Genomic DNA, 12,936 nt, shown 5'->3' with positions numbered 1-12,936 from the left:
AGTCGTAATCCACTGAACTTCTCAATGAAGGAAGCAGCTAGGGTGTAAATGAATGCCCAGAGTGGCATTTTTTTTTTCTTAAATGAAATATACCAGTGCTCCGAAGATTGCCAAGGAGATGCTGTGTGTCTGTGAGATCTTTTAAATTACATAGCCTGCAATAAAGTGAGGGCCTTACGGTTATAGATATATAATTTAACATCATTTTTCACATCTCTGGTTGTCCTCCATTTTCCTGTTGGTGCAATGGTTTATAGAGTGTTTCTGTATCCAAGAGCCAGTGCTCATCAGCAGCTGTGCATACACATAAATCTGAAACTGAAGGAACACATACTTCTCTATAGATAGATTGCTCCCCCTGGCTGAGTTGTACTATAATTTCATGATTCAACCCACAGAATATTTTAGAGCATTTTTATGACATAGAATGCCTCAGTGTCCTAACCTTTTGCAGGGCCAAAACATACATAAAATTTTCAAAAAAGTGGTGTATATTTTTAAACAGATTTTTTAAAATATCACTGGGATCCTTTAAAACTCTGTATTTCTGGGAATGTGATCATTTTTAATGGCTGATTGAGTAAGGTTAAGTTGGGAGCTTTTTGTTCCCATTTGTTCAACATGTCCTAATTTCTTCAGAGGAAAGCATGTTATTTGCAAAAGATACAACCTCAAGGCATCTAGCTTTACTGTTAGCAAACAGCTTTAACACAGTGTTAGAGCAACAGTGGATACTGCTGAAGGCATGTATTCCAAGCAATGCTATTACACAAAACTTACAGTGCTTTTGGGGGGAAATCACATTAAGAATGAAATGTCACATATCATATGAACATGCCAAAATACTTATGGATTACAAGAAGAAAGATAATGGGAAAGTGGTTATCAAACCAGCCTGAAAAAGAACTTCCATTTGGTCTTTTTTAAGGACTGAGAACAAACCAGATTACAGGGACTAAATCTACATTAACAGTTTTGGTTAGTGAAATGAACTTGTATTTTTGGTTATGAGGCTGTGGATATCATTAGACAACTGTATGAATATGGAAAAGGACTTTAAGAATGACTGCTATGGTTTTCAGTCCCTCTGGCCCTCAGGTTGTATATTTTTTCATTCTAAGAAAAAAACCACAAGTACAGTTCACATGCATAAAATATAAAAAAGAGATATTCAAAACTAGGAGTCTAAATATACCAGCAGGCCAATAATAATTGTAAAGAGAAAAACACATATACACAAATACAATTTACATGCATTTCCTTACTTTTTCCCTTGGGATGTTCTGTTGAAAAAAATGAAAACAAAGCAAACAAACAAACAAAAAATAACAATTGGTCTTATGCTCTTAAAACCTTCAAAGATAAAATTACTCCCCCAACAGGTTGACTAGACTATGATTTTTCCAACTCCTCTCCCCATTCTCTCTCCTCGAATTTCAATGTTGGTCTGAAGTATTGCCAATTACTACTGAAGGTGTTTCCAGAATTTGAGTGCAAAACATTGACAATGAATCAGCCTAGGATTACACACACTGTTTAGCCACTTGCAATGACTTATATTTTGCAGTCTCTTAAACACAGGTGAACACATAATCACATACAAGCAAATATGAAAGAAACAGGTATCCTTGCCAGATGAGTTATGATTCTACTCAAAACTTAATAGGAACAATTCAGTTTCTAATTGATGCTAGTGTATCCAAGATTAATTGAATTTATGCTTTCTAGTAAAATAAACTCTTGATACTGAACGTTATTCAATTTCTTGTCAAGCAAACATTTATTTGAAAACAATTACTGTGAAAAGTAAACATATGCAGTATTTGTTTTTTATTTTGCCAAATAAATCTCATAGCAATAGTGGCAGTAAAGATTTGACTCTTTCCTTCAAATTCCTTCTCTCGCTCTCTCTCTTTCTTTCTCTCTCCTATCCCATATATAGTTTTTTCTTCTATAATTGTCCTTTAAGAAGAAATGCAATTTAGTATTCATCAAATATAAGAAAAGAAAAATATTTCCAATACCTTCTACCGGGGTTTTTGTTTTCTTAGAATCTGAAAACACAAAGATAAATTATTGATAAAGTAGATATCATAAATTGACAACTTATTAGTTTACAATAAAATGCCAAATACTCTGAAATAATCTTCTATAAAGTAGACTGATCTCATAATGTATTTCTAGAATATGGGACTCAAGGAGAAAGTACTCTGTTTTTGAAAAGATGAGCATTAGAGTGAGGCAGTACATAAGAAATTTTCTGAAATAGAAAGACTTAAAAAAAATGACAGAGATGAAAGAAAATATCCACATCAGTTTTCACAGATTACATTGTACCTATCAAAGCTAATAACCTTTTAATAGAAAGTCAAGCTGAGCCAATATATGGTCTGTTTCCATAAAGATGGGCTGAAGCCTGTGAATTTAGTCTGTGGTTTCTTCATTTGCTCAATCTAAAGCCACCGAAATCACTTGCTTTGCCCTCCCTGTATATTTACAATACAAATATTCAATTCTTTCTATTGTAATGGGGAAAAAACAGGTTGAGGTCAGCTCAAAGTATACTGAGGAATACATCGTATTTAGTAGCTGTTATGGAGTAATATGTATTCAGTGGCCAGCAGACATCTATTTTATTTTTAGTCTTTTGTATATTCAGCCTAAATCTGAAAATTTTATTACTTTTTAGTATTTAGGTCATGCAACTTTCTGTTCCTATAATTTGAAAATAAAATGAGAGGGTTTTGACCCCATTTATTTTAGAATAGAGGCATCTAAAGTTTCTGCTCAGAAATATTTTATTTATCTTCTGTGGTTTTTCCTTTACCCCTTCTGTAACTTGACTTTGAAATTTTCTGGCTATTACTTAAATTATAATTGTAATAATGAGCTATAAGTTGATAATTGCAAAAGGTAGATAAACTTTTCTTTGGCTATAATTATATGCTTGGCGGAGTTGTATGCCTTATAGGGAAGTGTTTGGTACTTCACAGTGAAGTAAAGAGCTAAAATGTTTGAAGATGACAATGGGAATTTATTCACGAAAGGCAGTTAGATGGTCAACTGAGTTGTTTTATGAAAAATGATAACCAATGACAGTAATAGTGAAGTAGAAGTAAAAACTCACTTCCATAGAAACAGAAGCTAGACACACACTTTAAGAAACCAACTTGAAGAAGAATTCTGAGAAAGTCATAAAAATTAGCATGCTTTTTGATATAATAATTCCACTACTAGAAATCCAAAGAGAAAAATTCTGAATTATCACAAAAATATATAAAGGAAAAAGCATTTTTCATGACATTGTTTTATATGTGTAAATAATGAGAATATTAAACAGTACTTTCTGAACAAGATTGGAACTGATAAAGAATTCATTAACATCCACATTATAGAAAAATACAGCCATTCAAGTAATATTTTTGCAATGTCTTCTCTATGAGTTTCTAATTTTTCTCTAATAGGGGTATGTTTCATGTGTAAGGGAAAAACAAACCTTATTTTGAAAAATAATAAGTCCTTGGAACAAAAAGCTTACTTATTTACTAAATATCTATTAAATGTTATTATGTCCAGCATGGCACAGTAAAAAGAATATTAAACCAGATTTCTTTTAATATCCTTTCTTCCCTCTCAAAAAATATTTTTCTTGATATTTAGTTTCTCAGCTGGAACTATAACTGAGTAGGCTAAATTTGCCATCTAAAATGTGCTTTGCAAGCAATTTTTCATTCATTTCCTTCATGAATAATTACCCTAAACAGATAAGCAAATAATTCAAATATATAGAAAAATATTACATAGAACAATTTCATATAAGAATATGACAAATATCCTGTTATTAATATGCCCAATAATTAATAATACAGACCCAGATTCTTATAACACAATAGCTGCAATGATGAAGTGCAAAGTTCAATAATCTTTGTAAGTTCTCCATTCATTTGGCTCCAGTATGCTGGAGTAGGATTTCTACTTGCCCAGAAGGTCATGTGACTCCCACTGATTCTAGTGTACAGACAATATGGAAAACACAGGAAGATCATGAGGAACACATGGTCATTCAGGAGTACAGCTGAAAATAAAGCTTGGGAAGACTGATGAGATAGACAGGATAAAATGTGGCGGTAAGAAGATTATTTCCACCCCCACACCTCTATTCTCTGACTAGATGCTGGTGTGGGGTTGATAAGGAAAGCTGAATATAATGTGTATCTGTGAAATGTCTGTTGTTTTAATTTGCTTCCCTTCTCCCTTGTAGTAAGAATTGGTAATATAGGAGTCCCTAGGCGGCACAGTCAGTTAAGTGTCTGCCTTTGGCTCAGGCCATGATCCCAGAGTCCTGGTACTAGGTCCCACATCGGGCTCCTTGCTCAGCGGGGACCCTGCTTCTCCTTCTCCTTCTGCCTCTGTCTGCCTCTGCCCCTGCTTGTGCTCTCTCAATCTCTCCCTGTCAAATAAATAAAATAGTTAAAGAAAAAAAAATTGGTAATATAATGTACCAGACATCAATTACATTGAAATCACAGAATAAAAAATGTGAAGTCCTGGATCAGGTAAAGTATAGAGCTTATTGAGATAAAATAAAACATTTCATTAAGAAGAAATGTAAAAAGAATAACATGCCATGATCTCACCAAGTAGGTTTTAAAAATTCAATACATGTTTTCTAAAAATGGAAGCTATAATGCAATTAACTTAAAATGTCATTATAAAATAATGTCTTTGGTTTGGAGTCAACAGAGCAGCAGACTTACACAAGTAAAATACCTGCGCAACAAAAAATATAATGCTTAGAACTGAAAGATCACATACTGACCCTGAAAAGCTATTAGTACCAGCCATTAATACTCCGGCTATTAAACTTCATTATAGCCTCTTAGCACTCTTCTGAAATGGTTTAAAAATATTATAAAGGCTTACTCGGTGAATATACTTCCCTAAAGACCATATGCCCAATAATGTGAACAACAGTCTTTTATTAAGAACACTGATGCTCATAGCAGATGTGATTTAAAAGAAGTGATGTGTTCACAATCTGTTCAACTCATCATTCAGTCATCTTTGGCAATGCGCAGTAGTTTCCCTCATCCAAGGGGAATATATTCCAAGACCCCCAGTGGATGCCTAAAACCAAACCTTGTATATACTATGCTTTTTCCCTATACATGCATACCTATGGTAAAGTTTAATTTATAAATTAGGAACAGAAAAGATTAGTAATAACAAATAATAATAAAATAGATAAAATATAATATACTGTAGTAAATGTCATGTGAGTGTGACATCTCTCAAAATATCTTACTGTACTATATTCACCCTTCTTGTGATGATGTGAAATGATAAAATGCCTGTCTGATGAGATAAAGTGAGAGGACTGATATAAACATTATGACTATGTTAGGCTACTATAGACCTTCTAACCATGTGTCAGAAGGAGGGCCATTGGCTCCCAGGTGGTGGTTGAGCTCAGGTCACTGAAGCTGCCAAAAATGAAACTGTGAATAAAGAGGGACTACTGTATCAAGTATGGTCTATTATAGTTGTAAGTGATGCCACAGAATAATGAAATACCAGTTGTATGGAAGGAAAAATTAACTCTCTTATAATCTGGTAATGCAGATGATAAATTACTCCATTTCCTTTGGATAACTTGTCCCATTGACATCTTTATTCAGTTATAATAACAGATACTTTGCTTTGTTTTTCAACGTTATTTCTCTTCAGATCTCAGTTCTGAAGCCCTAACTCATACATGCATTCAACTTACTTGTTCTTGTTCTAGCTATAGTAAATGAGAAATCTAATCTGGCTCATTCTCAATGAAACTGTATCCTTCAGAAGATAAACTGTGTTGGAAAACTCAAAGGCTTTCCAGCTCCCAGGAATTCATATATGAAGTTAAGATAAATGAATGGGATCTACCTAGATCTGCTAGGCAACTCAAGTGGCCACTAGTGATCAAAATACACCTATGACAAAATTGTCAGTATTTGGCTGGGATTTCTCAGACCTAAAAAGATCACTGGAATATAACCTCCAATAATAATTTAAAAAATTCTTCCTTGCCTGGGATACGGAAAATTGAGTACCTACTCACATTTCTTGTAGATATTATATTGATCTTAAGAGTCCTAGATATTACTGATTCATTCACAGAATAAATATTTGTTAAGCAATGTGCAAACTAAGGAAATGTGCTAGTCCCAATAGGGGATCAAATGGAATTAGACATGGTCCCTTTAATCAAAAGTTTTAAAATCAATTAGAGTAGGATGAAAATGAATACCAATAATAGAAGTGCAAGGTGGCAAAAAATAAACAATGGTACAAAGGTACAGATAAATTCTGTTGGGAGATTATAAATGAAAAAGAAAGTATATTTAATTGAGAAGGTCAGACAGAGGTCTTAGGGGAAGGAGAACTTTCCCTGAGAGCTAAAAACATTGAATATTCATAGAAGGAAAAGGAAAGGGTAAGTTCTATTATGATAACAGTAGGAATGAAGGCAAGACAGCAAGTTGTATGCATAAAATCGAGAATGGCTTGATACAGATGAAGTATGTGATACATACAGGAAGAAAGTGGGTAGAAACATAATGTAAAGGCTCCACCGTGATATCATCGTGGTCCAGCACATATCCAAGTGGGTAGAAACATAATGTAAAGGCTCCACCGTGATATCATCGTGGTCCAGCACATATCCATATAGGCCCTGCAGGGGCCAAGTTTTAAACTATAGATAATGTGAGTCTCAGCAGAATGCCCTTTGATCCTTCTGGAACATAGGAGGCCAGGAAGCTGTCATGAGACAGCTTCTTATCACCTCCTGAGTTCTCCTGCCTAGAATACTCTGAGATAGGTTTCAGACCAGGAAACCATTTGGCTGTAGTCTAGAATTGACTCCTCAACACGGAAATGTCCCTAACTTGTGTTGCATTATCTGGCCCCACCTCTTTGGGTGTCACTGTGTTTTGGTGTGTAGGACAAGAACCACAATGTGTTGGCACCTTCAGCTTCTCTTGCTTTTACTGACCATGGAAGTAATGAATTGTCTCTATCTCAAAAGAACTCGTATCTTGACTGATGGAATTATTTGGGCCTTGGCTTTGTCTTTGCCCAGATCTCTAGATGTGCATATGACAAGAGGTCAGGAAACAGACTGTGGGGCTTGGATTATAGACTAAGGCCTGTAGACTATATTCTGTGGTTGCTGTGGAGCTGCTGAATATTTTAAATAGGTAACTACATGAAAAGTTTTATGAAGTCAGTTCAATATTTTGAAGGACACTATCTAGAGAAAACATTATAAGCAGAATTACTGTTTAGGTTACAAACTCTCAAACTTTTTCATTTCAGGCATCCGTTAAATTCTTTACAATTTTAAAAGACCCTGAACAGCTTTTATTTATGTAGTTTCTAGCCACTGATGTTTATAATTTTAAGAACTAAAGTTGAGGGGCGCCTGGGTGGCTCAGTGGGTTAAAGCCTCTGCCTTCGGCTCAGGTCATGATCCCAGGGTCCTGGGATGGAGCCCCACATCAGGCTCTCTGCCTGGCAGGAGCCTGCTTCCTCCTCTCTCTCTGCCTGCCTCTCTGCCTACTTGTGATCTCTGACTGTCAAATAAATAAAGAAAACCTTTAAAAAAGAATAAAAAATAAAGTTGAGGACAATTGAAAATATAAATTTGTTTATGCATTTATTTAATAAAGAATAAACCTGTTACACGTTAACAGAAGTAATATATTTTTATGACAAATATATTTTCCAATACAGAAAAAATGGTGAGATGAGTGACTTTGTGAATCTCATTAATGTCTAGCTTAATGAGAAGACAGTTGGATTTGCATATCTGCTTAAGTATTCAGTCTGTTGCAATATTGCAAATTATGTAGCCTCTGGAAAACTCCAGTGCACACTCATGGGAATATGACAATGAACTAAGCAAACGATGACTTCATATTTTAACAAAAATAGTTTTGACCTTAAAGAACCACAGACAGGGTCTCAGAGACCCCCAGGAGTCCTTGACCACATTTTGAGGACGTCTGATTTCAGAGATCCTTGCCCTGGTTCACAAGAGAAGTTAGAAAACTGACGTGAGGACTCACATAACAATGTGAGGTGAGAGCTAGAAGACCTGGAGCTGTGAATAGAGATTAGCCTTTCTAATTATTTTAGGAAAGATTAAACGAAAGAGAGTTCAGCCAAATTAAAAATTCTAGAAGACTAAATGCCAGGGGCAAAGGAGAAACAGAGGTTGAAGTTTACACCAGAATTTGTGTCTCTGTGTCTCCAACGAGAGTGGGGGCAATTACATAAGAAGAAATAGAGAATAAGCACATTTTACAGAGAAAAGTACAATTAGATGGGACTTTGGCTTTGAAACGAATGGACTGTAAGAAAGAATGTGTGTTAACAGAAGATGAGTAAAGTATCTATAAGGGGGAGAAAGAGGAATACAGGGGAAATTTCTGCAGAAAATGGCTTATAAAAGGACCCTAGTTGAATATTCAAAAATGTCGCTTACTTAAGCTAAGATATGGTTGCTCTGATGCCCAAACTCCAAAGAACAGTAAAATTGATGGGCAAATTCAGTGGAGCCAAAGGTCTCTCTTGTTAAGTTTTCTAAGAAAGACCTGATGGTACATGTGGGATAAGATTTTAACATGAAAAGCAAATCTTCAGAGTTCATTATTCAAGAAGTTCCTTGCCCCTGGTGCACAGATCATCTTTGATAATTTGGTATGTACTTCTGTTTCTGCATTTTAAAATTCACTAACAAAAGAACTTCCCAGGGCTTTCTCATTAAGCCTTCAAGCCCTCCTGATTTTCTTCTTCTCCAGGAAAGCTGTCAACCAATAGTATCTTTGAACTATACCCCAAGAGTTTGAATGTGAATAGAGATAAACTTTGTATAAAAGAAAATGTTGAAAATCCAAATTGTATCTGGTAATTTGTATTAAACATGCCCATTTGAATAGTCATATTTGCAATAGAGGCAGGAAGCCTCTGTGAAAAAGATTTCTATAATCTTACTAAGATTATAAAAAATGAGAAATAAGAACCAAGACTGTTATGTCCATATACCTCTCTGATCTGCTTAACAGGATAAATAGAAATAGAAAGTCATGAAACAAAATCAAATGACTGCCTAGAATAGCTGGACATTGAGTCTGCTCTCTTTTAGACACTGGAAACAATGAAAATTATTCTAGATAGCTGTATTTTTTTTTCTTAAACAGCATAAGCTTAGCAATTACAAAACTTTTTTCCAAAAAAGAGATAAAAGATAATCAGTAAAGGTCTTTGGAAATAATTAATAATAATAATAATAATAATAATACAGAGGGGTATGTTTTATATATTTTACAGCTGATGGTGGATATTGGATCCCTTGACTCTCCATGGCAAAGCTCTGCCCAACCTCTCCATGCCCTTCCAAATATTACATGTTGATTATAAACAATTTCTCAAAAAAAAAGAAAAAGAAAATGAGGCATCTAATCCAGGATAAATAGAATAAAAAACCCTGGAAGAATAGCAATGAGGAAAAAAAAAAACAACAACAGATATAAAGTTACAGCGATGCAGTTTGTAATTTGACTATTGTTTCATATACCCAAAAGTCTTTTAATACTTTAGTTTGAATACTAATGAATGGAAAAATAACTCTGACACTAACGTGTCTTAGTTGGCTTTATTATGATATCATGGTTTTGTTCCCTCTGAACAAATAATGACCAACAGAAATATTTTTTTCTGGCTCCTATCTGTGGACTCTTAGATTCCTGGTTAATAGAAGCAGAATGTGACTCTCAAGCTGCTATGATAATATAAAGTTCTGATGATACTAAATAAAAAATATAACTCTTTTTTTCTATTTTTCTCAGATTATATGAACACTAATTAGAATATTATTGTCATTTTCAAAGTTAGAAATATATCTTCATACTATTTTTACTAAGAAAATAAGCTAGATTCATAAACAGTAGTGTTATCTAGACCCTGTCTAAGTACTGTCAGGGTACATAAGAAACATTTCGCTAGATAGAATCACAGTGACTAAAATGGCCTTACTATTCCCCCTACCTTGCCTAAATTTTAGGCAGATATCCTCTAGATTAAGGCCGTCAACCCCTCCTGTATTAGTACATTTACTTTAGAAAACTTGCAACTGTAAATTCTTTCTCTGTTCTTTTGAAGTATAAATCTGCTACAACCAGAAATATCTTCCTCCGACCTAGGAGGCATCCTTTTGAAATGGAATCATCAAAGGATACAGTGCTTCTATATCCTGGTCTCAATGGGAGAGTAGGAGCCTAACTTCAAAAAGCAGCGATTAGTAAACACAAATGGCTTAATCACAATGACCACCACCTCACACCCCAACTGCCTAATGTCCTCCAGTACCTTTCCACTAGCTCACCTCGGAGCTTCAAAATTCTCAGGTTTTCTGTTTCATTGCTGCTGGATTTCAACTTCTATTGCAATGGACTCAAGTCCTATGGTAATCATCTTCAATAAAGTCTTCCTTACCTGTTAAATTCCACTGGGTCCAAGTTTTCTTTGATAGCAAGGAGTATTTTACTCTATCTTAGGACATTCTGAGAAAAGGTGGTGGTGCGCAGGGGATGGACTATGATTTATTTGCTATTTGCAACTTAATAGAACGAAGTAGCATCAGTTGCTGGTCAGCGTCAGACACATAAGTAGATAATAGAGTAAAATAGTCTGTATTTTTCTACACTTTTAAAATTTGATAAAACTTCTAATGGAATGGAAGTTCTGAGATTTTGTGAGGTTATGTTTTATCCCCTATATCTTAAGAAAGATGAGATTTAAAATTGTTTTAAAAAGCAGCGTACCCTTTTATATGAAGTAAGGCAGAAGAATACATTCATGAGAAACGTCTGCATAATACACATCCAGTTATCCAAAGGAAACATAGGAGAGATGGCAAGCAAAACCCAATTCTGGATTTTGGTAAATTGTTTACACAAAAGGCATAATGGGATTTTTGCATTAAACATACCTTCCTTCTTTTCATCTTTTTTAGATGCTGCTGAAATAAAATAAATAAAAATAGTGTTAAAACATACCAAGTGATCATTCTTCAGAATACTACTGGGAATATAAGACCGTATTCCATGTATTCATAAACTGAGTGGTTATCTATGCACAAATTAATCCAATTAATCCATCCAACTTCTGCAATAGGAGAATAACCTGAAAATATTATTTTATGTGAAGGTTTTTAAAAGAACTCAGATATAAGCATAAGGCCAAAAAAAAGAATTAAAAATATATTGTTCCATAGACAAGAAGCCAAATAGATAAGTACAGTATGTGTTTAGTATAAGTTTATTTTAGGTTTGAAATTGTTACATTTGAGAAAACCACAGCCATGTCTAGAAGAATATACTAGATCTATGCCAAAAATGGAAGTGATATTTCATAAATTATCTGTGTCTAGCCACTAAGAAATTATATACCAGTTTATTATATGCGTTAATGTTAGTAGTATTTAAAATGTCCCATCTCAGCAAGGGGCAATGACAAGTCCACCCCACTTTTAGTAAATGTACACCATCTTTACACAGAAAAAAGGCACAGCACGCTTCAATCACTTTTAAATTCTGACTTTCTCTGTGGTAGAACTCATCTAATCCTGGATCATGAATCTTAATCTGGATACAATTGGTAACTAATGTGTGTTACCAGAAATGACTGGGGGAGGTGCTTAGTCATTTTGGGATTGCTCCTAGCAAGATGACCCTTGGTTTGTTCTTCAAGAGCCAAACCCACTCCAAGAAGCCTTAGGCCACATAAATAGAATCAAAGATTCAGATAATCCTGCCTGAGTGAATTATAATTTGTTGGACCTCCTAGACCCAACATCTAGGACTACTTCCGGTGTTCAATCTGTGCTACAATTACTAAGGCATTTTCGTGTGCATCTTCTCACTGGGGCTTCACCTAGACCCACCTAGATTTTACTGGCTACAGAAAATTCCCTGCCTACATGCCCCTCCATCTGCTCAACACAAACCTGCCCAACAATGAATCCTCACCTCCTCCCTTAAGCTAGTTCCTTTCCATGGGACTTATTTTTGACAATTATAATCATCCCATTCACCCAGGCCCAAAAGATCAGTACCATTTTAAATTCTTCCTTTGTTTTATTCTGTATATTCTATTAAATACTATTTCTTCAAAATGTCCATATTAGCTGCATTTTTTCCCAAGTTATCGGTACAATCATACTTGTCTCATATCCTGATAATGACAATATTCTTTACTAATTATCAGCAACTTAATTTTTTTAAGCCATCTATACTAGTAATGCTATTTTTCTCTGCCAGTTTATTTTTTAATAATGCTCCAAGCTCAAGTGAATTCATCCTTCATCCATGAGGAATCCCTCAACCCCCAACTCTTACTAAAAATCACTTTGTCTTAACTAGTATGACATTTATTATCTCTACAATTCAATTAAGTACTACATGATATTCTATTTATGATATTATTTAAATTTCTTATGTCTCTAAATTATAATCTATAGCATAGGGTCATTTATTTCATACTCCTCTTTATCTCTAAACTTTGTTAAAATTTTTAAATGTACTCCCAAAGAAAGTGTGCTAAATTTTCATAATAAAGTTGAATATGTACACATTTACTCACACCTTATATAAAACTAGATTTTAGATATTTCATCTGTCATAAGGTTAAAAAAATAAATAAATGAACAGATACATTCTGGTCTTTCATCACACTGCAAGTATCATTTTCAATTTTGTTATTTTATACCCCAAAATATCAGCCTTTGTTACGGCAATACTGCTGATGATGTTCAAGCTCTGTCTCCTAATGAAGTACAGGCAAGTATTAATTATTTCTATACATTATTTAATTATGTGGCTGTGCTATTAT

General features: G+C 34.4%; 1 protein-coding gene across 13 annotated transcripts in view; it reads right to left on the bottom strand.

The window, feature by feature from the left end:
• Nucleotides 1-12,936, bottom strand: part of TRDN (triadin) — a 390,017-nt gene that overhangs the window by 150,484 nt on the left and 226,597 nt on the right. For 8 of the 13 annotated variants that reach the window (XR_009354661.1, XM_059177681.1, XM_059177674.1 and 5 more), the window contains exons 13-15: nt 11,036-11,065; nt 2,025-2,054; nt 1,266-1,283 (exon numbers count right to left, since the gene is read on the bottom strand). The exons of 2 other annotated variants lie outside the window; for them this stretch is intronic. Coding sequence is in view for 9 of the 11 variants with exons in the window: in XM_059177681.1 (XP_059033664.1) it covers nt 1,266-1,283; nt 2,025-2,054; nt 11,036-11,065 (78 nt within the window). In the remaining 2 variants the exon portion in view is untranslated. Of the gene's footprint in view, nt 1-1,265; nt 1,284-2,024; nt 2,055-11,035; nt 11,068-12,936 lie in introns of all 13 variants that reach the window. 3 more of the 13 variants (XR_009354662.1, XM_059177670.1, XM_059177672.1) reach the window with 3 other exon arrangements.

This window comes from Mustela lutreola, chromosome 6 (genome assembly GCF_030435805.1).
Source record: "Mustela lutreola isolate mMusLut2 chromosome 6, mMusLut2.pri, whole genome shotgun sequence".
Lineage (NCBI taxonomy): Eukaryota > Metazoa > Chordata > Mammalia > Carnivora > Mustelidae > Mustela > Mustela lutreola.
The sequence above is the reverse complement of the archived record's forward strand: the minus strand, read 5'-3'. Positions and strand labels throughout refer to the sequence as shown.